The sequence below is a fragment of the Sus scrofa genome, chromosome 2 (assembly GCF_054392235.1).
Source record: "Sus scrofa isolate SSC_HxYL_T2T_F1_AM1 chromosome 2, Sscrofa_HxYL_maternal_Yorkshire_Landrace_v2.0, whole genome shotgun sequence".
In the NCBI taxonomy this organism is placed as follows: domain Eukaryota; kingdom Metazoa; phylum Chordata; class Mammalia; order Artiodactyla; family Suidae; genus Sus; species Sus scrofa.
This window is the reverse complement of record NC_139384.1, coordinates 2042969-2070258: the sequence shown is the minus strand read 5'-3', so window position 1 is coordinate 2070258 and position 27290 is coordinate 2042969. Positions and strand designations below refer to the sequence as shown.

The window sequence follows — 27290 nt, the reverse complement described above, 5'->3', positions numbered from 1 at the left end:
TCTCCCAGCCCGGACCGAGGGCTGATATACCGCCCTGGGGAGGCCGGCTTTCCTCGGCCTCCAGAAAAGGAGTAGGGTCATACCAGCTGAGTCACCGAGGGCCCGCTGGGCGCAGTTCAGGGCTGGGGCAGAGTGGGACCTCATACCAGCCAGCTGGTGACACTGGCGAAGCCTTGCCTGACCTCTAGGGTCTACGGTTGGATGCTCCCTAACCCAGGCCTAAATGAGCGGCCACACTGGTGGCCACCTCCAGGGGGACAGAGCCCTTGGGAGCTTGACTGTGGTCTCTGTGATGCCTGGGATTTGCCGTGTGGGGCCACCCTTTAGGGCTGAGGGGTAGGGGTCCCTCAAAGACCCCTCCCCCAAGTCCAGCAATCAGGCCTGGGCTCTACCTGATCCTTCCATCAGCGGGGTTTGACAGCTGGCCCCCCTTTCTCACATCCCGCACCCCCCCACCCCGGACAGCCCCCAGCCTGGGACCCAGCTCCCGTGGGCTTAGCAGGCTGGTGCTGCCCACCCCAGGGGCACGGGGCCACTTGGGGGAGGGGACGGTCGAGGCCTCCGCAGGATGCCAGGTGCCGGGCTCAAGGTCATGAATCACAGAGGTGCCCCCTCACCGGCTAAGTGACTCAGGGCCCGGACCCGGGCCCCTCCACAGGAAGCAGGCCTCCCAGCCCCAGGCTCCAGGCTGGGCCCAAACCAGTTATACCAGTGCCCAGCCCATGGCAGTGGCTGCCAAGGCCACTCCTTCCCTCCACCTGCTCCCTGGCGGGGGTGGGGGGGCAGGGGTGGGGCATGGCTGGGGCCTTTCGGGGACGGGCACGGGGAGGGGCGAGGGCATGGGGGAGTCTCCAGGGAGACCTTGCCTCGTGCCTTGGAGGAAGGGAAGGGGGTACGGAGTGTGTTTCTTACGTCTCACTGGCCGTGGCTGTGGGCTGTGCTGGGAGGTGGAACAGGCTGCTGGCCAGCAGGGGGGCTGGACAAGTGACACAGGGCACCTGCTGGTGCCACGGGGCTCCTCCTTCCCTGGGCCTTGACAGGGTCTGGGGGCTCTGGGCGGGGGGGCTCTTTCCCTCCTGGGGCCTCCTTTCCTCCACCCTTCGGAGGAAGCTATAAAGGGCCTTAGATCTTGGCATGCGTGGAAAGCTCTGGAAGGGTGGCGGTGGAGGCCTCCAGGAGCTGCTGGGAGGGGGTCTTCTGGGTTGGCTGCTGGGCTGAAGGAAAGGGCAGGCCCTGACAGGAGGGAAGATGGGGGGCTGGCCGTGGGGGCCTGTGTGTAGGTGTGCGCGGCTGTATGATGTGTGTGTGTGTGGACCTGGGACGGTGAGGAAAGTGGCCCCAGGGCCCATGATGGCAGAAGATGGGCTGGGAGGTGAACCCCCGTGTGGGTGCGGAGAGTCCGGGGGGGAGGGCCGCACGGGGTGGGGGTGGGGCTGCTCCAGGCCCTGCCTCTCCCTCCCCCGCACCCCCTTCGGCTCCTGGTCCCCTCCTTGCTCAGGGCCCCTGACCCCCTCCCCACTCGTGGCCCCTGACCCCCTCCCCACTCATGGCCCCTGACCCCTCCCCTCTCTCCCCAGCACACAGAGCACCCGCGTCCATCCAAATCGCTTCCACCCGCACCACGCAAAGGGGGAGGCAGCCCTGCTCCCGGCAGAATCTGCAGTCACGGGCGGCGGGTCCCATCCTGGGCCGGCTCACCAGGATGTCCTCTTCCCTTCCGGTCCTTCAGTGACTTTTTCTTTCTTTCGAGCTGCACCCGCGGCATATGGAAGTTCCCAGGCTAGGGGTCGAATCGGAGCTGTAGCCACCAGCCTACACCACAGCCACAGCAACACCAGATCCGAGCCACGTCTGTGACCTACACCACAGCTCACGGCAACGCCGGATCCCTAACCCACCGAGCGAGGCCAAGGATCGGACCTGAGTCCTCACGGATACCAGTCGGGTTCGTTACCCCTGAGCCACGACGGGAACTCCCACGTGCCTCCTCTTGACCCTGGCTTCTAACACCAAGTGCTGGGCACCGGCCTCAATCTGAACCCATTCCCAGGGCTCAGAAACCACCCACTCTCCTCCAACACAGACCCCCCCACCCGGCCACTCACTCCGAGCTCCTTCATGCGTCGTCTCTCAGGCACCGGACTGGACCAACGGAGACTCCACTCCCGCAGGTTCCCCGGGCAGCTCGGATCCCAGCGAGGCCCATGGCTGCCCCAAGGCCAGCCCCAGAGCCCGGGCCCGGCCTCGTCCATCCGAGCCATGAGCAAAACCAAGCCAGAACCTGGCCCCTGCCCTCTCCCCGCCACGGCCAGCCAGCGGCCCCTCCCGCCTGGGCTGGCTCCGTAGCCACCTCACGGGTCTCCCTGCGGAGGCCCTAGCCCCACATCCTCGACACAGCAGCCCGGTCACCCTGTCCCTGCTCACCCTCCCCGGGCTCCATGGCCGCCCCGAGCCCCCCCCCCCCCCATGCCCCCGCTCCGTCCCCTCCCTGCTCCTCCCCTCCCGCCACACGGGCCTTCTCAGGTCCCCCACCTCGGGGCCTGTGCCGTTGCTATGTCTCTGCCTCCAGACACCTTGCGGTGACATTAAAGGACGCCATGCCTGGCTCTGTCACCCGAGGCCTGGCCTGACTTCAGCACCGTGTCCCAGAGCCTGGACCCCCAGGGCACGCACATAGCAGGTGTTCAAACAACACAGAAGAGGAAACGTGAGAACGAAGCAGTCCTGCCCCGTGCTTACCCTGGCGCTTAGCAGAGCCGGCCGCCCCCCACCTGGCTCTGAGGAAGATGCTGGGGACGGCGGGAGGCAGAGGCCATGAACAGACCGCCCTCCCTCCGGAGAGAGGCTTTCACAAGGCCCCTGTGCCCTCCGGTCCCCGATCCCTGGGGCTCAGCCATCCTCCTGCTGCCAAGTCCGGGGTTCATGGAGGGCCTGGGGAGCCTGGGGAAACTCAAGTCCCCAGAGGCCCAGGGGCTGGCCTAGGGTCATTCAAGATGGCAAGACCAGGTGTCAGGAGAGACACCAGGAAGGTCCCTCTCCTGACTGAAGTCCCAGGGCCACTCTCCAGGCCTAGGCAGGGTGGGCAGGTTACCAGTCGGCACAGGGCCTCAGATCCCCTACCCATGGCCGGGCCGGGCCCCGTCCCCCCGACCCCCGGCAAAACCAAGGGCTTGGCCTGCAAGAAGGGCAGATTCAAGGCCCGTGCCTATGAAGGAAGCCAGGCCCGGGGTGGGGGTGGGGGGGCAGCAGAGCATCTGGTCTCTCCAGGCAGGGCCTCTCCGGGCCCAGGTGTCCCGGGTCCAAGGTTAAGCATGCCTGGGCGCCTGCAGGGTCAGTCCCTGGAATGGGGTCCGCCCTCTGACCGCGTGTGAAAGCCGCTGCCTGAGGCTTGCAGGACGCCTGGCAGGAGCTGAGTCCAGCATGAGGGTTTTGGGGCTGGGAAGACCCCAGACCTCTGGGTGTGCGAAACCGCGGGAGGAAGGGCAACAGGGAGCTTTAGTTCACACTCCCCTCCCACCCCCACCCCACAAGCCACACTCACTCTTTCCAGAGGCAAGGGGTCCCACTGCCCCCAGCGTCCCCACCCCAGGGAGGTGCCGGCACCACCACCCCGCCCCCAAGGCCTGCCATCTGCTTCCTTTTAGATTCCATAGCCCAGGAGTTCCCATTGTGGCTCAGTGGGGCTAAGAATCCCAGTAGGACCCATGAGGACGTGGGTTCCATCCCTGGCCAGGCTCAGTGGGTTAAGGATCCCGTGTTGCTATGGCTGTGGTGTAGGCCGGCAGCTGCAGCTCCAATTGGACCCCTAGCCTGGGAACTTCCATGCGCCTTGGGTGCGGCCCTAAAGAGGCAAAAAAAAAAAAAAAGGAAAGAAAGATTCAGTAGCCCAGCACCCAAGCACCCAAAGGCGCACAGACCCAATGGGGCTGCCCGTGCAAGGCCCCGGCGCCCCCTGCCAGCCGCACCGCCCCTGCCGCTGGTGCCCCGCTGGCCCTGTCACCACTCCTCCGCCAGGCCCTCGGACCCCGCTCACCACACAGGCCACCCCCAGTGGCCACCCCACCCGGTGGATTCGGGCAGGTCACCCTCCCAGGATCCAATCGCTCTGCCTGCACGTGGGAGACTCAGGCCCGGAGAGGTGGCAGGTCTTTGGCCGCCCTGAGCAGTACCCACACCCTTTGGCACCCCCCACCCCCCGCTGGGTCGCTACCACGGACACTCACCCGCACGAGCTGCTTAGGGTCCCGCCGAGAAGAGAGCCGAAGATGACACCGACCCCGAAGCACAGGCCGAGCCGGCTGAGGGCCGTGGGCCGCTCCTCAGGCGCAGACAGGTCCGCGAGGACCATTTGGGCAGCTAGAGAGGGAGATGGGGGCTGAGCAGCGCCCCGACCCCCGCGTGGCCAGTGCCTTTCTGACCCTCGCGTGGCTTGCAGGCCCGGGGTTCACATCGCCCCCTCTGCACCCCACACCAGACCCCACAGGCCAGACCCCACACCCTTCTACCCTTCCGACCCGCCCCGTCCCCCCGCCACCCCCCGTCACCTGCTGCACCCTGACTTGCTCCCAGGCCACGCATGTGCTGCCCACCCCCTCCACCCCGCCCCACCATGCCACACCCCCACATCACCCCGACACTAGACCAGCACCCTGGGAGAGGCCTCTGCCCCCCGGCCCTGGATCGGGCCAGGCCGACCAAGACCCCCGCTCCGGTCCTGCCCTCCGCCCCCCAAGCTCCCACCCCCACCCGCAGCCCTGCCAAGGCCAGGAGGCGCCCTACCGACCCTACCTGGCAGCGTGTGCATGAGTGCCCCTGGCAGGCGCGAGGCAAAGAGTAAGGTCACGCCGGGCAGGGCCGGGCTGCAGGCAGCCGCCAGGAGCAGGTAGAGCCCAGAGGATGCCAGGAAGGAGAGTGTGAAGGCTGCCCGCGCCCCGCGCTGGTCTGCGAACCTGTGTGTGGCCCACACCTGTGACCCTCCCTGGTGTACAAGGAGGGTTCCCCCTGCTGCCCCGCACCCACCCTGGAGACTGCCGCTCTTCCGGGCCTCAGGGCTCCCCCGCTGCCGAGAGGCCGCGTGGAGGGTGGAGGGCTTGGGTCCCGCCCCGCTACTGGCCCCCCTCCTCTCAGGGCTATTTCTCCATCCTTCCAACGGGCGGTTTTCCGTGACCTTGGGGCGTCTGACCTGGGCGATCGTTCCCACTCCCAGGAGAATGACTCGTGGGCGCGAATGGACCAAGGGCGTGTGTGTGTTTTTTATGGAAAGCGTTTCCCAGGCTCAAGCCCAGGAAACCCTCCCAGAGTCCCTGCTCTGGCCGATTTTAGCGAGTCTGGAGTCCCTTCTTTTCCGTGGAGTTTCTCTAAAGATCTGACTCCTGCCACGTGGCCTGTCCACAGCAGGGTTGGTGGGAGAGTGTCTGCCGCCACGTCCCTGAGCCCAGCGCCCCAGCGGCACTAAGACCCGTGGGGGTCCCAGCCCCCAGAATTATCTTTTCCAGAAGAGCTCCTGGTGAAACCCCCAGCTCTGTGGCACTGGCACGTCTAGCCATGAATGACTCACCGATTAAGTTCTCTCTCTGGCCACAAACCAGAACTAACGGAAGTTACGGGTGGGGATGCCCTGGGAGCAGGGGCTTGACCCAGCCTTAAAGGGACGAAAGCGCATGTGTGCCTCGGTGTCTGTCTAGGAGGGCCCAGCGTGAGGTCTGGAAGCCTGGTCTAAGCCAGGCCATGATCTCCAAAGGGAGAACCTGGGTTTTCGAGGGCCAGGGCCCCCAAACTTCCCTGCCCCATGGTACCTGCCAAACACGGGCCCGCCCAGCAGCTGAAGCACGCCAAACAGAGTCTGCTGGTAGCCAAAGGCGACAGAATCCAGACCCAGCCTCCGGGACAGGTACTGAAACATAGGAGGGGCCATGGGAAGCACCGGGCAGGGCGCCAGCAGCCGCAGTCTGGGGTCCCTGGGGGGCAGGGGGCAGGAGGGTGGCCCCGAGCAGGATGGGAGGGACCTGCGGGTCTGGCTTTGACTGCTCCGCTGTGCCCCTGGGGAGACCCAGGGCCCCGGGGCCCGGCTGCTTCTCCTGTGGGAGGGGGGCAGACAGGGCCTTTGGGTCCAGGCTCCAGGGACTCGGTGCTCAGTGAAGACAGCTGCTGGCCTCCTCCCCTCTGTGGGGCTCACCTCAAACGGGTGAGGAGAGGAACAAACCCCATCGTGCCCTGGCTCTGAGCTCGGAGTCAAAAGCCGCCAGGACCCAGCACGGCCAGAAACGGCTCCCCGTCTCCGTCCGAGACCAGCTGCTCTGCTCCACGGCTGACGCTTCCGCTCTCCCAGGGCTTCGGGTCCAAATCCTCAGGGTCACCCCTCCCCCCTTGCCCCGCCCCCGTTTCTTGCCCACTGGCATCGAATCCGCCAGCGACTCCAGGTCAGATTCCAGCTGTTTCTCGCCTCCCGCTTGGCCTCCACCCTCGCGGGGTCCGTGAGGCCCCTCCTGGCCTCAGCATCTCCTTCTCCAGTACTGGTCCCACGACGGCCCCAGGGCCTTTGCACTGGTTCGCTCACTCCTGTGTCTCCTCTATTTTTTTACTTTTTTATTTTTGCCTCTTGTCCTTGGAGGGCCGCACCCGCGGCATATGGCGGATCCCAGGCTAGGGGTCCAATTGGAGCTGCAGCTGCTGGCCTACACCACAGCCACAGCCACACCAGATCCGAGCCACATCTGTGACCTACACCGCAGCTCACGGCAGCCTCGGATCCTTCACCCACGGAGTGAGGCCAGGGATTGAAGCCACATCCTCATGGAAGCTAGTCGGGTTTGCTAACTGCTGAGCCATGTCAGGAACTCCATCCTGTGTCTCCTTGAAAACTTTGCTCAAGGTCACTGCTGACCCCAAACGTGCCACACTCCTCGGCGGCACCCAGTGCCCCTCCCGCGGCACAGTCTAACCACACATTGGCTCCTGTCCATGGGTGTCACCAACCCGCAGGATTGCCAGCTGTGGGGGCGCACGTGGTCTAGTCTGCATGACTCTGAGTTCTGAGAACAGGTGTTCATAGTACCTTCGAGCATTTGTCGCACAAACACACGCCCCTCCCAGGAGAGCCAGTGGGAGGGAGGGAGCACCAGCAGCTGTTCTGTGCCTGGGTGTCAACTGTTCCCTCGTCACCCCAGCACCAGTCCTTTGAGGGAGGGATAGCTGTCACCCCTTTTATGATGAGGATAGCAGGGCACCTGTCCAGGCCACCTGGCTGCTAAGGAGGGTGGTGGGGCTCAGACCGAGGCACTCAGTGCAAGGGGCCTGGGTTTGGCCAGGGACCCCTGCCATGCCCGCGATGGGGACAAAGGTGACACCCCTCCCCCCAGATCCCCAGGCCCAGGCTGCTGCTGAGAATCTCCTGGGGAACTTTCACTTTATTATTTCTTTTTAGGGCCGCACCCGCAGCATATGGTGGTCCCCAGGCCAGGGGTATGAATTGGACCTGCAGCTGCTGGCCTGCACCACAGCCACAGCCACGCAGGATCTGAGCCGCATCTGCGACCTCCACCACAGCTTGCAGCAATGCTGGATCCTAACCCCTTGATTGAGGGCAGGGATTGAACCCGCATCCTCATGGACCCTATGCTGGGTTCTTAACCTACTGAGCCACAAGGGGAACTCCCCCCTGGGGGACTTTTAAAAGTGGCCAGTGCTGGTGCTTCGGCCCCACCCAGACCAGGCAGAAAAGGACCTCTGGGGCTCTGGGTGCCGTTGTGGGCCAGCTGCAGGGGCTGGTTGAAGGCAAGATCACGTGTGCGCAAGGGCGGGGGTGGGGGTGGGCATCAGGAAGCCACAGTGGCCACTCAAACCAACCGGCTGCTCGGGCCGGGCCGGGAATGAGATGGATCAGTCCCGCCCTCCCACCCCGGCTGGGGGAATGGAAATGGCCTAAAACCAGGAAATAGCACGTGGGGCATGGACATGTGGAGGGGAGGGGGCGTGGCGTCAGGTGCCCGGCAGGTGTGGGGAGGGAGGGCCCACTGCCAGGACACCTGAGAAGAGGCCCTGGGTATGACAAGGAAGTGAGCTGGGCAGCGACTCCGGAATTGATAGGGCAAAGACCCCCAGGTGGGGTGGGTGGAATGGAGCCAGGACAGCCAGGGCAGGGAGCGGTCCCGACGGCCGGCCGCTGGCAGTGCGGCCAGAGCCCAGGACATGCCAGCGAGGGGGTCCAGAGGCCGAGGGCCTGGGTCTGCTAACTTGCTCAGCTCCTGTGTGGCAAGGGGCGCCGGCCATCCCAGCCCCCGCCAGCACGCAGATGGAAGGTGAGTTAGGTTGAGGGCCCGCTGGTGGCCGGGCGCCCCGAGAGGGACTACTCACAGGCAGGACGGAGAAATGCATGAAGAGGCAGGTGAGCTCCAGGGCCGAGAGGACGTAGGTGAGCAGGATGATCTGGGGCTGGCTCAGAGCACGCGTCCCTCTGGGGGACTGGCCCTGGCCCCTGGGGGCCCCGGCTTCCCGCATCCTGGGCAGATGTTGCTGGGAGACACTGTAGGATCTGAACTGGAAGCTGGAGGAGCAGGCAGGGGGCAAAAGTCCTGCTCTGCAAGGAGAAGGTGCTGAGTCATGGAGCAGGCAGCGCTGAGAGGGCCTGTGGGCCAGGGCAGGGCCGCAGGACTCGCAGTGGGCTCTCCAGCCACTCGCCTATGACCCTGGGCCAGCCTTGCTCTTGGACAGCATGGCAAGTGCCCTTCCACCCCCTGCACGACAGAAGACTCTGTGGAACGAGTCAAGGACCTTCCCCACCAGCGCAGGCCAGGTGCAGTGCCCTGTTTGTAGAGGGAGCCAGGCCCAGAGCAGTCGCTGACTGCAGCGCAAGTAGGTGACACCTGTGGGTGTGGGGCTGCTTTGGGTCTCTGTGCTGGGAGGGTGGGGGGTTTAGTCCCCCCACAACACACTGTGGAGCTGCTTCCAGTGTAAGGCCTCTTTGCCTAGCTCCTCCAGCCAGAACCAGAGGGGCTTCTGGAGCAGTCTGGGGGTCGGACTTGGGGAGAGCTCAGCCTCCCAGGCCCCCAGGTAGGGCAGCTGGGCTTCACCCCCTGCAGCAGGGCCCTATCTGCTCCCCACACGCCCCTGTCTGCTCCCCAGCCAGATTCTGTGGATCCATGGGCGCGTCCGCAAAGTTTTTCTAAATTAACACCTGGCTGTTCAGTTGGACCCAAGGGCAGCCTTCAGAACCCGGGCTCAGGGGCGGGCCTGGGGTGACGTCGAGGAGAGGACCTCGGGCTGTGCCCAGCCGCCCTTCCATCCCGGGGTGAGGGGACCTCGGGGAAGCCGGCAGAGGCGGAGAGGAGCAGGTCAGGGGCCGCCCTCACCGGAGCGAGCTCTGGTACCTGCCTTCGCAGGGGTCAGCTTGGCACCGTCCGGGAGAGGCCCTCCTGAGGTGAGCTCCGGTCTGGCCCTTCCAGGGCTGGGCTCGGGGACCCGCCCTTTCAGGGTGGCCTGGGATACCCAGCCTCCGGGGTGGGCTCCAGTCCGCCCCCGGGGTTGACGAGGGACGGCCCACCGGGAGGCCCCGCCCACGCGCGGCCTCCGCACTCTCATTGGCCGAGCCCGATACGCCCCCAGCGGGCCCCGCCCCCCCACCGGCGCCCTCCCAACCCCACGCAGGTATTCATGGCTTCAGGCTGTCCCTTGGCCGCGCCCCCCTTACAGCCACCCAGAGCCCAAGCCAGGGTCCCCGGGGGCACACAGACGCCCCCTTGGGTCCAGGCAGGGTGTCCCAGATAAGCAGCCAGATGCCCTCTCAGGACCGCGCAGCACCCGGTGTCCGGCCCTGCAGCCTAGAACCAGGCCAATGTCAAAACTAAGGTCCCCTCTGCTGGGCATTAACTACAGCTCAGCAGAGCAGAAGACTGCCGGGACGAGGAGCCTGAGACAGGTGGGGCGGACAGGCGCAGCGTGGTGCCCCGGGCGGGCAGGCCAAAGTCCTCCAATGAAGCGCAGAGCCAGGGATCCCGGGAGCGCTGTGGGGCCTTGCAGGGAGGGGTAAGGGGGCCTAAGTCAGCGGGGGTGTGGCTCACATCCCACTCCCCCAAGAGCGGGCCATGTGGAGGAACTGCCGTCTGGGGGTGGGGGTGAGGCGGGCAGGAGAGGGCCGGCTACTCACCACTCTCTTCCTCCTGCCACACAAGGGGCGTGGGTGGGTGGAACTGGTTGGAGCAGAGGCAATTGGATCCGCCTAAGTATTTGTCAAGATGGGCTCCGGACGCAGGGAGCTTCCTGGTCCCCAGGGAGTGCTGGAGAGCTGCTCCCTTAGCCGCACCACCAACACTCCGCCCTGCCCCAGCGCCTGCTCCCAACCCAGGGCTTCACAGCCTCCCGGCCTCCCAGAGAAACTTGCTGCGAGTGTTCCACTGGGTGAGGCTGGTCTGCGTGGGGCTGGGAGGAGGGCTTCTCAGTGGAGGTGACCCCTCCGCAGAGTCTTAAGGAGGAGCTGGCAGGATCCCAGGGGCTGGAGGCCCCCACCACGCATCTGCTGCCGGGTGTTGGGCTGTGAAACGGGCAGCCTCCTCGAAACGACCGACATTTACTGAGCACCTTCTGTGTGCCGGGCTCTGTGCCGAGTGCTTTGGGTACTCAGTCCACAGAGTCGTGTGCCTGCGTGTGTCTGCGTGTGCCTGCATGTGCGGAATGTGTAAGGGAATGATACCCTGACTGTGAGCATGCAGGTTTGCTGTGTGTACCTGGAGCCGCGGCAGGGTGCTAAGCTCGCCTTCTGTTCTATTTTTTATTTTATTTTATTTTTTGTCTTTTTGTCTTTTCTAGGGCTGAACCCGTGTATACGGAGGTTCCCAGGGTAGGGGTCTAATTGGAGCTGCAGCCACCGGCCTACGCCAGGCGCCACAGCAACTCGAGATCCGAGCCGCGTCTGCAACCTACACCACAGCTCACGGCAACACAGAATCCTTCACCAACTGAGCAAGGCCAGGGATGGAACCCGCAACCTCATGGTTCCTAGTCGGATTCATTAACCACTGCGCCACAACGGGAACTCCCTCGCCTTCTGTTCTAGAAGGAACCTCAGGCTTATGTGCTGCTCAGGGACCAAAGGGGGGGGGCCAGGGCAGTGAGGCTTCTACAGACCTGACTTGGACAGGAGGTGGCAGCGGAGGGTGAGAGTCTGCATATCGGGGGAAGGAGGAGCTGAGGGGGTGTCCTGATGGTGTTTGTCAGCTGAGAAGGAGCGGGGGCGTGTGGGGGTCTCCAGGGGGAAATTGCTGGGGCTCAGTGCTCCAGGGGCTGGAGACGTGGGTCAGCACACAGGTGCGGGGGCCGGCAGCCTGGGGCTGTGGTCCAAGCTGGAGCCACAACTCAGAGATAGTGTGCAAGGCTCCGACCCCGGACGAGAGGAGACCCAGTGGGTTGATGAGGGTCCCTGGGACAGCGCTTATTACTCTTACTCTTCCCCGAGGGCCCACCTCAATGTCACATTTTCAGGGACCCCAACAAGATTTTAGCCAGGGCAGGGCCAGGGCGTGGGGGGAGGGGGAAGCGTGGGAGGTGGGTCTCCCACGAAGCTGTCCTTCCTGGGGCCCAAGTGAGGCGCAGTTTCAGGCCTTGGACAGCAGGGGGCGCCCACAGTCCCCTCCACAGCTGCGTCTGTGCCTGTCACAGCATCCCCTGCCTCAGGCTCCAACATAGCTGCCCTTGAAGTTACAGCCTTAGGAGGGGCAGTTTGTGAGCTGCACCTTGGAGGCAGTCCGGTTAGGGGTCTGGGGTCTGGGGTGCGGGTTCGAAGTCCCTCTGCAGACACCACCCGGGGGGCTGAGCCCCGCCCTGTGCCGGGCCAGTGCTGGGAGGCAGGGTCCCCCACAGTGGGCTGTGGGCCGCTCACTCCAGGGGCTCGTGCTGGCCAGTGGCCACGACAGCGAGGCACAGCCTGGGTGGGGAAGCATGGCCAAGGAGTTTGCTGGAAGTGGCGTCCAGGAGAGAGGCCTGCAAACTTGAGCGTCCGGGCGCTGTCTGGTGACGGCTGGCGTACACTGTGGGGTGGCCCTGACTTTCTCCTGTGAGCAGAGATAAGGACCAAGGCCCCGGGTGGCCTGGGACATGGGGCTTTCCATGCAATAGTGGGGACCAGCTGGTCACCCTCCCTTTTGGGACCCTGGAGTCCAGACACTCACACTGGGCTTTGACCTAGAGGAAGGCAGGGGAGACGCTGGGGCGGGGGCCATCCTGGGCAGCAGAGTGGCGGCAGGGGACATGGCAGGGTCGCGGGGCCCCGTCTGTCTCGTGCCCTGGAGGAACAGCTCCCCCCAAGTTCCCTACTCAGGCAGGAACAACAGTTTCAAAGGAGGGGCGTCTGGGCAGGAAGGCCAGAGGGGGAGTGGCTTGTAGGGGGGTGGGGGGGCTGTGGCCTGGCCAGGGCCTGGTGGGGGTGGGGAGAGGGCAGCGGGGCAGCCTGGAATCAGGAAGAGAGGAGGCTTCCCACCTCATGGGACAGCAGGGCTCGTGGCAGCGGCCACGTGCCTGTTCACCAGGTCGGGAGCTGGAAGCCGACACGGTCCATGACCAGCAAGGGCTCCCGGCCCTCGGCCCCGCCATGGGGCACATGCCAGCAGGACTTGGAGGGGCCCTGCCTTTCCCCCGAGCACCGCGTCCTGGTCTCTCACCCCCTGTAGAAGGGACTGCCCAGTGTTCTGAGCGTGCATCCCACATCCAGCGTCTTCTGGAAAATTCCTGCAGCGGGACCTCGGTAGAGACTCCAGGAAGAAGCAGGAAGGACTTCCAGGTCACTGGGGGAGAAGTCAAGCCCAGGCAGCCCTTCTTACCCTATAGACCCCCCCCCCGCTGGCACTGTTGTCTCCCTCTGCCTGGATGGGATGCCTTCAGTTTCCCTGGGGGCAGCCGGGCTGACCTCTCAAGAGGCGGAGAGCGGCAGCATCCCTTACCTGCTCTCAGCCCCCCGGGGCCCTGGTAGGTAAACTTCTAGCCCCCCCCCCCACCGCCGCGCCAGGGCCTCTGGTCCGCTGCTCAGCCCTGGGGCTGCCACGCCTCGCATGTATTTCGCAAACGGGAAGTATGAGAAATAGCCCCAGCTTCTAGCCCTGCCCCTTGCATCAGTGGGACTCGGTCACAGCCCTGCGAAGCTGTCCTGGACCCGCCTCACGGGGCAGTTGGTCCCTCTGCCTGCCTATATCCTGGCAGCGCCCTCCTGTATTTCTGCCCTTGCCCGTGGCCTGTGGCCCCCTGATGCCTCCATGATTCACCCGGCCTTGACAAGCGTCTCATCTTCTAAAACCTCAGTGTCCCCATCTGTGAAATGGGGACACCACTCGTTCCTCCCTCCCCCAGAGCCAGTGGAGTCACGGTGAACTGTACCCCACCAGCCCCCCTGGACAGGTGCACACACCGTCCAAGGTTGGCGTATAAATCCTGCTTCATCCTACCTGACAGTTTGTTAGGGAACCCCGTGAGATCTGGGGGGAGCAATGCCTTTGTTGGGGTCTGGGTCTCTCTGCCAGCCCACGCCCCTGGGCTCCGAGCGGATGTCCAGTCTGCAGAGGCAGCTGTTGGGGTCATCTTTGCTCAGCTGTGCCCTGCCCACCGCCCAGGTCTGGAGGGAGAGACCGATGATGCGGAGGGTGATCAGAGGGGGCTCTGGTGCCAGGCACACACAGACATGCCTTCCGGATGAGAAAGCAGAGACACAGAGAGGTTAAGCAGTTTCCCAAGGGTCACACAGCCAGGAAGGGGCAGTCATGCTGCATGGCCCCAAAGCCAGCAGATTTGCCCCTGGACAATGGCCCCCACCTGCCCCATCCCTCTCGCTTTGTGAAGGCTGCCGGCATGGAGTGGCCAGAGCTGGAAAAGCCAGATGCCACCAGTGGGACTCTGGGCCCACTGGCATACTGGGGGCTGCGGTGGGCTGTGGCCATACCCTGCTGTTCCCCAGCAAGGGTCTGCCGCCTCTCACCCCCTGCACTCCAGCCCCACGAGGCCCTCCCTCTGCTCCCTCCCTGCCCCTATCCCGGGCCCCAGAGCCTGCTGACCTGGACTCTCCCAGGCCCCCAGCCCCGGGCCTGCACCCCCTTATTAATGCCTGCGCGCCTTCCTCTCTTCTCTCCCAACCTCTGCTGGTTGCACCTCAACCACAGGACCCTGGACCCCCAGGCAGACACTTCGGGGGCTCCCGGTGCCTTCAGCCACAGCTCCTGGGCCACAGGAGCCTGCGGGTCCCTCTAGCCCCCACCCAGCTCATGCCCTGCTCACTCTTGGGGCACCAGCTACGAAGGCCCTGGGGGCCCGGGCATGGCACCTCCCTGCCTGGGACCCCCCCTTTCCAGGCTCCTCCCCCTCATCCCAAATCTGGAGTGGCCCCTGCTGGGGGGTCGCTGGCGGCACCCCGCTTCCCACCAGCATAGCAGGACCACCCCGGGAGTGGGGGAGGCTCAGGGTTTGTGCCTGGCTGTGGGTGGCTCCTTTGGCAGCCCCCACGCTTCCCTTAGGGTGTAGGTTTATTTTGGGGGTGCGGGGACCCTCCTCCCTTCAAGCCCGCTGTCTCCTCTGAGCGCTCCTGCCCCGAGGGCCTGGGTCTGCCCAGATGCCCGCCAGGCCCGAGCTCCCGGCCCGGGACGGGGTTGTGATTACTGGTTTGTCCTGGTCCGGCGGAGCAGGCTCCAGCTGTGCTTCACAAAGGAAGGTCCACATGTGGCCGGCCAGGCCCTGCAGCGGTGGCAGGCAGGGCCAGCCAGGTGCAGGCCTGGCGGAGAGGCCCAGGCCGGGGCTCTGACCAGCGGAACCAAGGCAGAGGGCAGAGGGCACCGTGAGGCCTGGCCCTGAGCAGGACCTGGCAGGAAGAGGAAGAGGAGGAGCTGGGGATGAGGAGGGGCTGAGGGGCGGCAGAGAGGAGGGGGGGGAGGGGGGAGGGGGGAGGCGGGGACCCTCACCTGGGGTCTGTGGCCGCTTTCTCTGTCCCCTCTCCCTCCCTGCGCCGGGGCTCCGCGGCCCCCTGCCCACCCTGAGACAGGGGAGGCCGCGCACCGTTTCTCACTAAGGTGTGCGTGACCTCCCCCCCCAGCACTTGGGGGTGCGGGGCTTGTTTTTGAAAATGAAGCCCCCTCCCCTCCATGGCCTAGATGGACCACATGGGGCAGAACCCCACCCCCAATCTCTGACTTAAGGATACTTGGGGTCACAGAAAGTGAGGCCCTGCCCGAGTCACCCCAGGGAGCGAGGAATGAATGAGGTGGGCAGGCAGGGCCGGGGGTCCCCAAAGGGCAGGGCAGGTGGGCTTCTGGTGGTGGTGCCGCCTGTGGACACCAGGGGGCAGCAGGCGCCCAGCTTTGAGCCTCTAGCCTGCGGCGGGCCCTGGGGGGAGGCCTGGGCTGCCTGGCCCACCGCCCAGGGGCTGCTGCTCAGCTCAGCGCCAGGACGTTTGCAGCTGCCCCTGCCTCAGCCCCCCTGCCCCGGGGCCATCGGGGGAGGGTGGGGACAGGCACCCCTCCTGCTGAGCCCCTGCTCTGCGCAGCCCTGGCTCGGGGAGAAGTGGCCTCGGTCGGTTCTCATGAGCGGCTGCCCACCTTGGAAAGCCAGCCGGGCTGTGGGGCTTGGCTGACTGTGGAGCACGAGTGGCCGGGAGGGTGACACACTGGCGAGGGCTGTCCTTGCGCCTGACCGTGGATGGGCGGCTGCTGCCTCCTGCCCCGACCGCGGTGGGGGCCCGCTCCGCGACATCCCAGTGTGGCCGCGTCCTAGGAGCTCAAGGAAGGCCTCAGAGGAAGGCCCTGCCTCCCCTTCCTCCAGGACCGCGGGGGCGGGGCCTGCTATGGATCCTCAGTCTCTCCGGCCATTTCAGCCCCTCTGAACACCACGGGGAGGTGCTGCGTGCTAAGTGGGAGGTGGGGTCCCTGGTGTACCCTGTGGGCAGAAGAGGCCAACTCACAGGGGACCCCATTAGCTCCAGAGGACTGGACGGGAAGTTGGGGGGCATGGCTGGCATGAGAGCTGGGAAGGGGGCATCTGCTTATTCCCGACGCATTCTCCTGGCTGTTCCCCTGGCAAGGTGAGCCTCGGGCCTGTGTCCTGGGGGTGGGGAGGAGGCGGAGGGCGGCAGGGTGGACTCAGCCGACCAGAGAGGGTGCCTGGGACAGGCCCCGAGACCCTGGGAGGGTCTATCTGGAGCCTCGGGTGACCAGGGATCCAGGGTCTCCTGCGGCCTTTGGCGCTGAAGTCAGCCAAGCCTCAGGCAAGGTGGGACGAGATCTCCCCCTGCGTGAGGCCCCAAGGGAGGCAGCCCCTGGCCATTTTGGAGATGGGGGCAGGAGCTCCCCGCCCAGGGTTGTTCCCAGTCCCAGCCCTCCCTGCCCCCCCGCCCCAGGCTGCCTAGTCCCTCCTGTGATTCTGGGGGAGTGAGGACCCTGGCCCAGACCCCAGCACAAGGCAGTCCCTGTAATCGGAGCTTTGGATCCGTGTTGTGGGACAGGAGGCCGGCACCTGCGGAGGACGTGCCTGGCAGCCGCCCCGAGAACAGCGCGTCCTTGGGGGGGGGCAGGGGGCGGGGCCAGCCGAGCGCGGGAACTCGGTGCGGGAGGAACAGGCCCGCTGTGCGGCCCTGGGCCCCCGCCAAGGGCGCCGGGAAACCTCCCCCTGCGCCGGCAGCGCGGAGGGGCTGGCTAGTTAATCTGTAACTCCACACAGCCCTGGGGCCTCTGGGCCCATCCGACAGAGGGGGAGGCGAGGCTCAGAGGGGCAGGGGCCTCCTCTGCCAGGCCTGTCCAGGCCCCTGATGAAGTGCATGGCCCGGTGATGCTCCTTGAGGCTGAAGGGGTGGCCCTGCCAGGCCGTGAGGACTCCCCGGGCCCGCTGGGAGAGGTGGTGGTGGGGCAGCGAGGGCCTGGCCGGGTAGGGTGGGCTCGGGGTGGCCAAGCTAAGATCTGCACAGGGGAGGGCGGCCTGGCTCAGCAGGAGCTCTGCCCCCTTCCTGGTGGGACACGCCCCAGGGGTCAGCCATCCCGGGGCAGGGCTGCACCCCTCAGAGCCCCTCCTGGCTCCAGGGCTTTGCAGGGGGCATGTCAGCGACCCCTGCGGACCCTCCACCTCTCTCCTCTCCTGCTTTTGCGCCTACTAGCCCCTCATGGAAGTCCCGTGGAGGGGCTCGGAGCTGGGCCAGAGGCACAAATCAGCTCCCACTGAGCGCTGTGTGATCTCAGGCAGGCTGCTTAACCCCTCTGAGCACCGGTCTCTTGCTTCAAAACGCCTCGCTCGGTAGGTTCTTGGAGGGATTAAATGAGGCAAGGAGCCCAGCCCTGGTGCCGGGCCAGCCTCAAGGTAGGGGTGTGGTCAGCATTTGTAATTTCCCTCCAGACACCTCAGAGGGGCAGCGCTCTGGACAGCAGTCAGGAGCTTCCTGGAGGAGAACCGACAAGATGCCCTTTGCAGGGTCTTGGGGCGCACCCAGCGCTCACCGCCCCAGTGGGGTTCCCCAGGAGAAGGGAGGTTTGGAGTAGCCAGAGAGCTGCGCGTGCGGAGGTCAGCCGCTAGGGGGCAGCAGGCGGCTGAGGATGCCCCTCCCGGGACCGGGGACCAGGTTCAGCCATTCACTTGGGCCAGCATGTAGTGTCTGTAACAACAGCCAACCCCCATTTTTTTCGTGGTTTAAGATGCAAAACAAGTGCATTTCTCACTCCCATCACGGTCAGGTGGGTGTGCAGAGGGCGCTGGTGGGGGCGGTGGTTCTGCCCAGCGCGGTCTTTCAGGGCTCCTGCCACCCCCCACCCCACTGCAGCCTCCGCGGTCCCCGGGGGTCCCTCCCTGGCCCGCAGAGGGGAGGGGAGGGGGAGAGGGGCTTGTTCGCTTTCGGTGGGTCCGGCCTGGAAGCGTGCAGAGCAGTGCCGTTCAGGTTCTGTGGCCAGAACCGACGGCGCGCCCCCACCCCCACCCCTGCCAGCTACAATGAGGTTGGGGACGCGGTCTTTCCTGTGTGCCCAGAAGGCAAAGGTTTGGTAACCGGCTCCAGGCTTTGCCTCGGCTCCTCAGCTGGACAAGTTGAGAGCTACAGCGATGCAGAGGCTGGATGCCAGCAGGGGGGCCGGCGCCTATGACTGACTCCCGCTCCCGCCCCCGCCCCCGCCCCCGCCCCTGCAAATAGGCTCCTGGCTCCCAACACCCGGGATGTGGGGGGGCTGCAGGAGCCGCGGCCCTCCCGGTTCTGCTGTGTGCACAAACATTGTTCCTTTTGTATGCTTTTTTCCTTCCGATACATTTTTAATTACAGAAGTAGAGCTTGGCTGTTGTACCTAGACAGATGTTCGCTGGCTTCAGAGCCCCTTGGATGGAGGACTGGGCCTCTTCTCAGTGCCCGCCTCCCAGCCCTCCGCCCCTCGGCTGCCTCCTCCCTGTGAGTCCCTGGCTGGGGGACCCACCCCACTCCAGGGACCAGCAGGTTCCCTAAGCCAGTGAGGACCACCTTTGATCAAATTCAAGGTCCCAGACTCAGAGGTCACCTGCCTGCCTTAAAGAGGTGGCTGAGAGAGGTGTCCCCATGGTCCCTGGAGAAATATGAGTAGGAAGCCAGGCAGCTGAGGGAGGGTGGGTCCCAACCCTGCTGTTTACCCTGGTGGTTTACCCAGGCTCCAGGCTCCAGGTCTCCCGCTTTCTGGTCCTTTCCCTGTAAAACAGGTGAGGCCCAGCAAGGGATCCAGGAACACATGGGCTGGCTGGCGGTGGGCTGCACAGCCGCTTCGCTGTGGGGCCTGACGCATATGGGACATCCACTCTCAGTCCTCGGACGTGGGACCCTGAGTCACATGCTGCTGGGCTTGTCACTGTGGAGGCCCCGGGACCCACCTGCCTGCACTCAGCTGGCACCCATGGAGGTGTCCAGTGTGCCTCAAAGGCAGCAGGAGTGGCCTTCCCAAGCCTGTCCCCGGACAGTGGAGGGGGATCAGGGTTGCACGGAGGCCTGAGGCAGGGCCAGCTCCTGCTAATTCATTAAGCGTGCACCAGGTCCCCTGCTCTTGGGGGGCCCAGGGCAGGTAGGTACTTACACCACGGGGCAGTCCCTGCCAGCGAGGAGAGTGCTGGCTCCTCTGGGTGTCCAGGGCCGGGCTGTGAGTGAGGTGGCTTTCCTTGTGTTGGAAGGCAGACAGCCCGGTGGCCCAGCTGGGGCTGGGGGTGGCCCCTTCCCTGGCCTGCCCTCCGGGATGGCCACAACAGGGCGTCCCGACGACCTCTTGGGAAATCCTTGCGGCCATGTGGTTCCACATTTTGTGGTCATTACCCACGTGTCCTGTGCGCATGGTCCCTGGGGAGGTTGGTGTGGCTGTGGCATGAGGGTGGGGTGAGGTCCTGCCTCCTGAGCCCAGGCCAGATGAGATGGGCTCCACCCAAGGGGTCCGAGGGGCCAGGGGAGCCCTTGTCATCTTGTTTTCCCGAAAATAAAAATATTGGAGCATCTGTACTTGCTGTGGGAAAGTTGCAATGCAGTGTACAAACCAGAATAAAGACGCCAACACGAATGGTCAGCTTCGGTCCTGCTATGAAGAGCTGAGCGCGGGCCACCTGCCCTGTCTTATCCGGACTGCTTCCCTGCCCTGTCCCCCGCCTCACCTTAAAGCTTGCCTCTCCTGATCCCCCTCCAGGACACATCTGCATGCTATCACGGAGCGCCAGCCCTGCAGTATCCTGGCACCCCCCTGAGCCTTTGGGGGAGGCAGGCAGGTGGAGGTCCAGTCGCCTTACCTGCCTCTCTCACCGAGGTCACAGGCTCACCTGGGACAGGGCTGAGAGCTCAGGGCTCCGGTGGGCCCACCAGCCGCTGCTCGGCTGTCCCCCTTCCTGCCTGGGCAGGCTGAGCCCAGGGGAAATCAGCAGAAACTAATGGTCTCCTGTGGCCTCTCCCAGTAGGGATGGCCACGGAGGAGGGTCAGGGGCCTACCAAGGAGCAGGAGAGTGGGTCATGGGCCCTGCCTGGCAGGGCCTCCCCTTTCTGGGCTGGCCTCTCTCCCTGGCACTATGGCAGAGCCCACTGGCTTGCATGCCCTGTCACGCATTCTTAGGGGCGTACTTTCCCAACCAACAATGACTACAGGGCCCAACCGAGAGGGTGCTAGCCGTCCCGGAGGTCGAAGAGAGGTACCGCCCCTGGAAGCAGCTGAAGCAGGGCTGTCTGGGTGCCTGCCCACCACTGCCCCCCAACCCCTCGGCGGGGGCGGGGGTAGTTCCTGTGTGACAAGGGATAAGGCTGGGCCAGAGGATCAGCAATACTCAGTCAGGGCCCCAGGCAGGCCGGGCCAGGCCCACCCCTGTGTAGAAGCCTCCAGTGCCCCGTCCAATACCATCCAGCACAAGAGCGTCCAGCAGGCCAGCCTGGGCAGCCTGGTGTGGCTGCAGCCTGGCCCAGGCGTGAGGTGGCTGAGCACCGACGCAGTGGCATGGTGGGCATAGCTCAGGAGGGCAAAGCCAGGTGTCCATCTGCCGGGCAGGGAGGGCAGCCCCCAAGAACTAACAGACCTGGCTCCAGGCGATGAAGAGCCGGTCTCGATGGGCCCGCGGCTTCGCTCTTGGAGAAAGAGCGGAGCAGAGCCTCCCGCCCCCTGGTCCCCCAATCTCCTCTCCCCGCGCGTGGACCTTAGGGCCAGCAGGTGTGTCAGGGCTCCAGGTGCGCGGAACCCTTCCAGGGACATAAGCCTCCCGCGCAACAGGTCGCGCGGGGGCAGCCGAAGACCCCATCTAGCTCCAGCCAAGGACGAGCTGGCCGCGGCGGGTTAGAGGCTCGTCAGCTGGCGCGGGAGGCCCGAAAGGGCGAGCGGGAGCGGCGGGACTGGGAGCCCCTCGGGCGGCGAGCGGGGCCAGGCCGGATGCCGGTCCTGCGAGCGGCTGTCGCCGCAAGCCGGGGAGAGCGCTCCCTCCGGCCGAAGGGGGGCGCCCGCGCCACCGCAGCCCAGCAGCCCCCGCCTGCAGACAAAGGAGCCGGCGTGGGGCGGGAGCGCGGGGGGGTGGGGGAATGGGGCGAGGGGGCGGGGCGCCGCGGTGTCACGTTACCGCCCGCAGCGCCCTTTAACTCGGGCTCCGCCCCGCGCCCCGCCCCCTCCCCGCCACTGCGCGCGCCCCGCGCCCCGCCAATCGGCCCTCGCGCCCCGCCCCGCCCTCGGGTGGGTGTGTGCAAAGGGCCAATGGGCGGCGGGCGGGGGCCGGGCCGCCAGAGGGGCGGGGGGAGCGCGGCGCCCGCCAATCGCCGCGGTGTTGTTGAAACTGAAAATACTACATTATGCTAATAGCAGCGGGGCCCGCGCCCGGAGGGTGGGGGGGGTGGGACCCTCGCGTATAAAGGGGCGCGCGAGGACTGGGCGTTCCACAGGCCAAGTGCTCTGCGCTCGGTGGGTGCCAGCCAGGCCAGAGCCAGCCTAGCGAGCGAGGACAGGCACTGAGGGGGCGCGGCCGCCGGCCGGACGACACAGCGAACGAGACTCAGGAGCAGTCCACGGCCCGACAGCCAGGTAGCCGCCGCGCCGCCCTCCCGCTGCGTCCCTTTGCAAATGCAGACTCCGGCTACTCGGGGTCTCACTTGCTCCCGGCCTCCGCCCTCCTTTCCTCTCCTCTTCCTCCTTTTCCTCTCTCCTCCTCTCCCGCCGCCCGGCCCGCGCAGCCCTCGGACTTGTCCGACGTGTGTCTCCGCAGCGTGTTGGCAATGGAGCGCCTCGTCGCCCGCCGCACCTTTCCCCTGTTCGCGCGCACCAGCGCCTGCCGCAGCCTCTTCGGGCCGGTGGACCACGAGGAGCTGAGTCGTGAGCTGCAGATCCGTCTGGCTGAGCTGAGCGCCGAGGACCAGCGTCGCTGGGACTACAACTTCCAGCAGGACGTGCCACTGCGGGGCCCCGGGCGCCTGCAGTGGACCGAGGTGGACAGCGACTCCGTGCCCGCCTTCTACCGCGAGACGGTGCAGGTGGGGCGCTGTCGCCTGCTCCTGGCGCCTCGTCCGCGCCCGGACGGCGCGAGCGATAGCCCGCCCCCCGGGCCGCCGGCCGATGAGTCCCTCGACGGCCTCGGGGAGGCGCCTGAGCCGCCGTCCAGCGGCCCCGCCGTCGCGCCCGCCCCGGCCCCGGCCCCGGCGCCGCAGGAGAGCGCTGAGCAGGAGGCGGTCTCGCCGCCGCGCAGCCAGGAGCCCCTAGCCGAGCCGCCGCACTCAGGGATTTCGGGGCGCCCCGCGCCGGGCACTGCCGCCACTGCCAACACCGCTGCCGCCGCCGCCGCCGCCGCCGCCACTGCCGCCGCCGCCGCTGCCACCACTGCCGCCGCCGGAGGCGCCGCGATCAAGAAGCTGTCCGGGCCTCTCATCTCCGGTGAGTCCCGCGCAGCCCCGCCCCGGCCCGGCCCGGCCCGGCCCTGCTTTGTCCGGCCGGCCGGGCTCCTCGGCCCTCGGGGGCCTCACTTGGTCCCCGCCTCCTCCGTGGCATTAAAGGGCCCGCAGCGCGCGGGGCGCGGCTGCGCCCGCACCCGGTCCCCACCCTGTTGTGCTCTCGAAAGGCTCACGGGGGAGGGATGGGAGGGCGCGCTCTGGCCCCCTCGGAGCGCGACCGTCGCCCCGGCCGCTGGCGCCCCTCCCCGGGCGCGGCCGGGCGCGGCGATCGCGGCGCGGAGGGGGTTAAGAGCGGCGGTAGCCCCGGGGGTCTTGGCCGCGGGACAAGGGGAAATGCTTACACAGCACATTGCGCGGCGACGTAAACAAAGCTGACCCGCCGCGGACCTCGGCGCGGGCGGGGACGGCGCCCCCACCTCGGCCGGCCTGCCGCCCGCGCCCCCTCCCGGCCCCCTCTTGGGCTCCCCGGCCGGCCCCGCCCTGACCCGCTGCGCGCGCTGTCGCCCGCAGATTTCTTCGCCAAGCGCAAGAGACCCGCGCCCGAGGCCAAGGCGTCGAACGAGGTTCCCGCGGGATGCGCCGCGCCTGGCGCCGCTCCAGCCGTCGGCTCGGCTGAGCAAACCCCGCGCAAGCGGCTGCGATGAGAGGTGAGTGCGGCGGCCCGGGCGCGCGGGCGGGGAGGGGCCGCCCCGCGGCGCCCTCGCGGCCGCTCTGTCTCCTCTCCTGGCTCACCGCACCTCTCTCCCGCAGCCTCGCGCCCAAAGAGCCCCGAGGGAGCCCGCTGGGCAGCGGACAGGAGAGGAGCGCTGGGCCTCGGCTGGGACCGTCCACGTAGCAGCAACCGGCGGCAGCTGCCACGGAGCAGCGTTCGGTTTTGTTTAAAGTTTGAAAACTGTGCAATGTATTAATAACGTCTTTTATATCTAAATGTATTCTGCACGAGGAGTACACTGGTCCCAAGGTGTAAAGCTTTAAGAGTCATTTATATAAAATGTTTAATCTCTGCTGAAACTCAGTGCAAAAAAAAAAAGAAAAAAAAAGAAAAACAAAAAAAAGGAAAAAAGAAAAAAACATGTATATTTGTACAAAAAGTTTTTAAAGTTATACTAACTTATATTTTCTATTTATGTCGAGGCGTGGGCCGCTCTGCCACGCAATAGCTCGGTTATTGGTTATGCCAAAGGCACGTCACCCGCATCTGGTTATCGACAAATGTAAATTTATTTTTGTAGCGGACTCTGGGGGGAGGGTCGCTCCCAAGCTGTAGCTGCCGTACAAGCCCATCTAGCTTGCAGTCTCTTCGCGCTTTCGCTGTCTCTTTTTATTATTATGATTATTTTAAACTTGAAGACAAATCTGTTAAAAAAAAAAAAAAAATGGTTCCTGAGCCGTCTGCACCACTGCCCCGGCTCCTCGTCCGCCGGGTTCTAAATAAAGAGGCCGAAAAATGCTGCAACTCAGCTCCGTGTGTGCTTGTACTGCCTTCAGCTTTCTCCTCTGGCACCCCCAAAAGTTAGGGAGCTAGAACCCAGGGGGCAGCCCAGGATATTTTCTAGTCCCCCCCCCCAGGCAGGGGGACTTTCTCCTGGCAGGGCTGGCCCACGCCCACCTGCCCCAGGCCCCTAATTTAGGGATGAGCGGCCCCGCCCTCGCTCTCCATGTCTCACACACGCACACCACCCAACCACCGCCCCCCCATGAGGGCTGTGCGCCAGACCGAGCTTCCAAGGAAGCCACCCACACCCCACCTCCCTTGGGCCGAGCCCCAGTGGGGCTCCTGTGGCACCTGCTGGCCTGAGCAGCAGGGACCTGAGCTTTCAATTCTTCAGGCCCCGCGCAAGGTGGAGCCCCAATGGCTCCAAAGGCCCCAGCTTTGTGGCCTGGTTCCCCAGGGTGGGGCCTCAGGACCCCTGATGTGTTCCTGGCCTTTGTAAGCCAGCCAGCAGTTGGGGAGGGGCGGCCTGCAGGCCTGCACGATGGGGGGGGAGATGACACACGGCCCCTGCCAGGTGGGGGTGGGGTGGGCGGGCTCCCAGGACGTTTTGCTGGAAGAACTCAGGCCTGGGTCCACCCATGCACCCACCAGCCTTCTAGTTTCAAAGTGCTCCCTTTTTTGTCAAAAGGAGAGGTTTATTTTTTTTTATAGCTGACCTATAAACCTCTGAAAATTATGGCTTACAACGGAAAGGGTGACGTGAAATAGCAAAAACGGACGCCTGGCAGCATCTTCGCTGTGCCTGAGGCTGGGAGAAGCGGAGCAGCGGTGGTGCATTTTTCTAGGTTGCTGTTTTGGGGGGCTGTTGAGGACACCGATGTCCCCCGCAGATCAGGTTCAAAGGCTCGGCTCAAGCCTTGATCTTGGAAATGCGGTTTCGGCATGCGCTTAACTTACCCCGCCCCCCAGTTGCCAGAAAGGGTGGAGAGGAGGGAGCCCGACTGGCCCCGAGGCCCCGCTGGGGCTGGACACTGCTGAGAATGTGCCCCTGGAAAATGAGGGGGGCCCTGCCCTGCCCTGCCGCCTTCGGCCTGGACACAGTGCGGGAATTAGACCTGCCTAGGTGTGACTTCTGGCTTCTCATCTCCCCTTTGGGGTGGGGGCCTCCCCGACGCCCACCCATGTGACCAGGTGGAAGCTCAGCCTGGCTGAGAGGGAGGAGGACAGCAGCTGCGCCTTGAGCGGGGAGCCCCCAGGCATCAGTGATCTGCCTGAAGGACCACTGGTTACTAAGGACAGGGTCTGCCTGGGCAGACCCCTCCCCAGCCCTGTCCTCGGCCCCAAACACAGTGCTGCGGAAGGGGCCTTGGTGGGGCAGGCCAGCCAGGCGTGCTCCTGGATTTGATGCTCACAGCCCCGGCCCCCGCAGAGAACCCGTGCATGCAGGCCCCCTGCCACCCAGCCTCCTCGTGTCACTCGGAGGGGCTTTCTAGAAAGCAGGAAGGGGAACTGGTTTCTCGGGCCAGTTTCTCTCCCAGGCAGGAGCTCGCAGCCGACACCCGGAGGCTGATCTCCGTGGGGGAACAAGCAGGGGTCTTGAGTCACCTCCATGACCCGGGCAGCCCCCGTGCACCAGGCTGGGAAGACAGAACGTCGAGCCTTTACTCATAAAGCAAGGACGCGATGACCAGTGGGCAGAGGCTGAGAAGGGACAGGGTACTTCAGCTGGGTATTCAGGGAAGCCATAGGAAGGGTTGGCACCCACATGCCAAGGTGGGACTGAGCCTGCGGGAGGAGGGAGCCAGAGGCCCTGAGGGAGACAGGCTGGCTGGGTGTCCTAGAGTCGGAGTGTCCGGATGAAGCAGGAGCGCCAGGCCGAGAGGGATGCCTGCGGGTCTCCTCTGGTGCTGGCCTGGCTTGCGGGTGGGCGTCAGGCCCCTACGTGGCTTAATCATTATTCGATGTAAGACTGCCTTTCGGGGTCTACTGCCCAGTCTCCCCTGGCCTCCTGGGCCTTCCTGGGGCTGATGGGCTGGCATCGACTCTTGGATTTTACCTGTGGGCAGTAGGGAGCCCTTGGGGGCAATGAAAGAAGAGTGACAGAAGCCGAGGCAAATTTTTTTTTTTTTTTTTTTTTTGGTTTTTTTGTCTTTTTAGGGCCGCACTTGGGGCATATGGAAGTTCCCAGGCTAGGGGTCTAATGGGAGCTGTAGCTGCCGGCCTACACCAGAGCCACAGCAACATGGGATCCGAGCCACATCTGCGACCTATACCACAGCTCACAGCCACACCGGATCCTCCACCCATGGAGCGAGGCCAGGGATCGAACCTGTGTCCTCATGGATGCTAGTCAGGTTCGCTAACGGCTGAGCCATGATGGGAACTCCAAGCCAAGGCCAATTTCAAAAGCATCCTAAGGCTGCTGGGTGGAGGGGGAAGTGGGGCCATCCAGGGACAGGTGCCAGGCTGGCAAATATTCCAAGTACCTCCAGCTTGCCAGGCACTGCTCTGGGCACCAGAGATGGGGCGCTGAAGGAGATGGACCCAATCCCCCCCGAGCAGGAGCTGCCTCTGCGGTGGGAGGTGACATCACAAAACCTGATAAGCAAGCAGCGGCAGAGGCAGTGGTGGTTTTGGAAGTAAACAAGACTGAGCCCCGGGCCAGGGGCTATTGTTTCAAGCCTCGGTGTCAGGAAGCCTCCTCCAACCCCACCAGCAAGGGACATCTGACAGCTGATGGGGTGAGGGGGGAGGGGATGGGGAAGTGGCGGGGGAGGCCTCTGAGGAACCGGGTTCCATGTAAGGAGAGGGGAGAGCCCTCACTTTCGGACAGGCCTCCCCTGTCACCCTCAGCCGGGCCCCGGGGACGCCAGGACCCGTGCTTAGTCCTCCCACCAGCTTTCCATGCTCCAGGTGAGGACGAGGGGGCTCAGAGACACAAAGCCACCTGCCCAGGTCATTCCCTGGCAGAGTACCAGCCAGGACGCAGCCCAGCACGGCCAGCCCCCTGGTTCCATCTGCTTTCCCCCGATGCTGTCTCGGGAGCAATCTCTCATTAAAGGAAACCTGCTTTCCTACATTATGAAAATAGGAACTGAAGTGTATGTTTTATATAGGAGTTCACCCTTTTTTGGGGTGGGGGGGGACCATGCCCATGGCATTCAGACATTTCGAGGCCAGAGATGGAACCTGCGCCACAGCTGTTATACTGATCCTTAACCCCCTGAGCCAGGCAGGAGCTCCAGAGTTCACCCTTCACGTTGGCTATTCTGTGGGTTTGGGCAGATGTAGGATGCTATGCATCCACCTTTACAGGATTGTCCGGCGTGGTTTCACAGCCCTGAAAAGCCTCCGGGCTCTGCTTCTTCATCCCCCACCCCACCGCAACCAGCAGAGCTCTTTTGACTGGTTCCATAGTCCTGCCTCTTCGAGGAGGGGCACATAGTGGGGATGGCACAGCCTTCTCAGCCTGGCTTCCTTCACTTCGCTTTTTAAGATTCCTCCAGGTGAAATCGATAGGTC

The 27290-nt window shown here is 65.0% G+C and overlaps 2 protein-coding genes across 29 annotated transcripts in view; one reads left to right on the top strand and one right to left on the bottom strand.

Moving 5' to 3' along the window:
* SLC22A18 (solute carrier family 22 member 18) overlaps window positions 1-15894 on the bottom strand; it is a 30537-nt gene extending 14643 nt beyond the window's left edge. For 4 of the 26 annotated variants that reach the window (XR_014836561.1, XM_085009857.1, XM_085009858.1 and 1 more), the window contains exons 1-5: window positions 9366-9437; window positions 8353-8570; window positions 5796-5893; window positions 4789-4949; window positions 4224-4356 (exon numbers count right to left, since the gene is read on the bottom strand). Coding sequence is in view for 25 of the 26 variants with exons in the window: in XM_085009857.1 (XP_084865983.1) it covers window positions 4224-4356; window positions 4789-4949; window positions 5796-5893; window positions 8353-8496 (536 nt within the window). In the remaining variant the exon portion in view is untranslated. Of the gene's footprint in view, window positions 1-4223; window positions 4357-4788; window positions 4950-5795; window positions 5894-6175; window positions 6316-8352; window positions 8576-9347; window positions 9438-10141; window positions 10172-12647; window positions 12771-13424; window positions 13662-14625; window positions 14825-15557 lie in introns of those variants that run through there. The other 22 variants (XM_085009860.1, XM_021082624.2, XM_085009877.1 and 19 more) reach the window with 15 other exon arrangements.
* A 5436-nt stretch (window positions 15895-21330) lies between these two features.
* On the top strand, window positions 21331-23793 carry CDKN1C (cyclin dependent kinase inhibitor 1C). Of its 3 annotated transcripts, none has more exons than XM_021082622.2 (4): window positions 21331-21473; window positions 21655-22316; window positions 22844-22980; window positions 23084-23793. In XM_021082622.2, the coding sequence occupies exons 2-3, from the start codon at window positions 21665-21667 to the stop codon at window positions 22975-22977; spliced, it is 786 nt and encodes a 261-aa protein (XP_020938281.2). In that variant the 5' UTR covers window positions 21331-21473; window positions 21655-21664; the 3' UTR covers window positions 22978-22980; window positions 23084-23793. The 3 variants fall into 3 exon arrangements, with proteins under 3 accessions (XP_020938281.2, XP_084866006.1, XP_084866005.1); XM_085009880.1 differs by having other exon boundaries at window positions 21623-22316; XM_085009879.1 differs by having other exon boundaries at window positions 21428-22316.
* Window positions 23794-27290: the final 3497 nt, after the last annotated feature.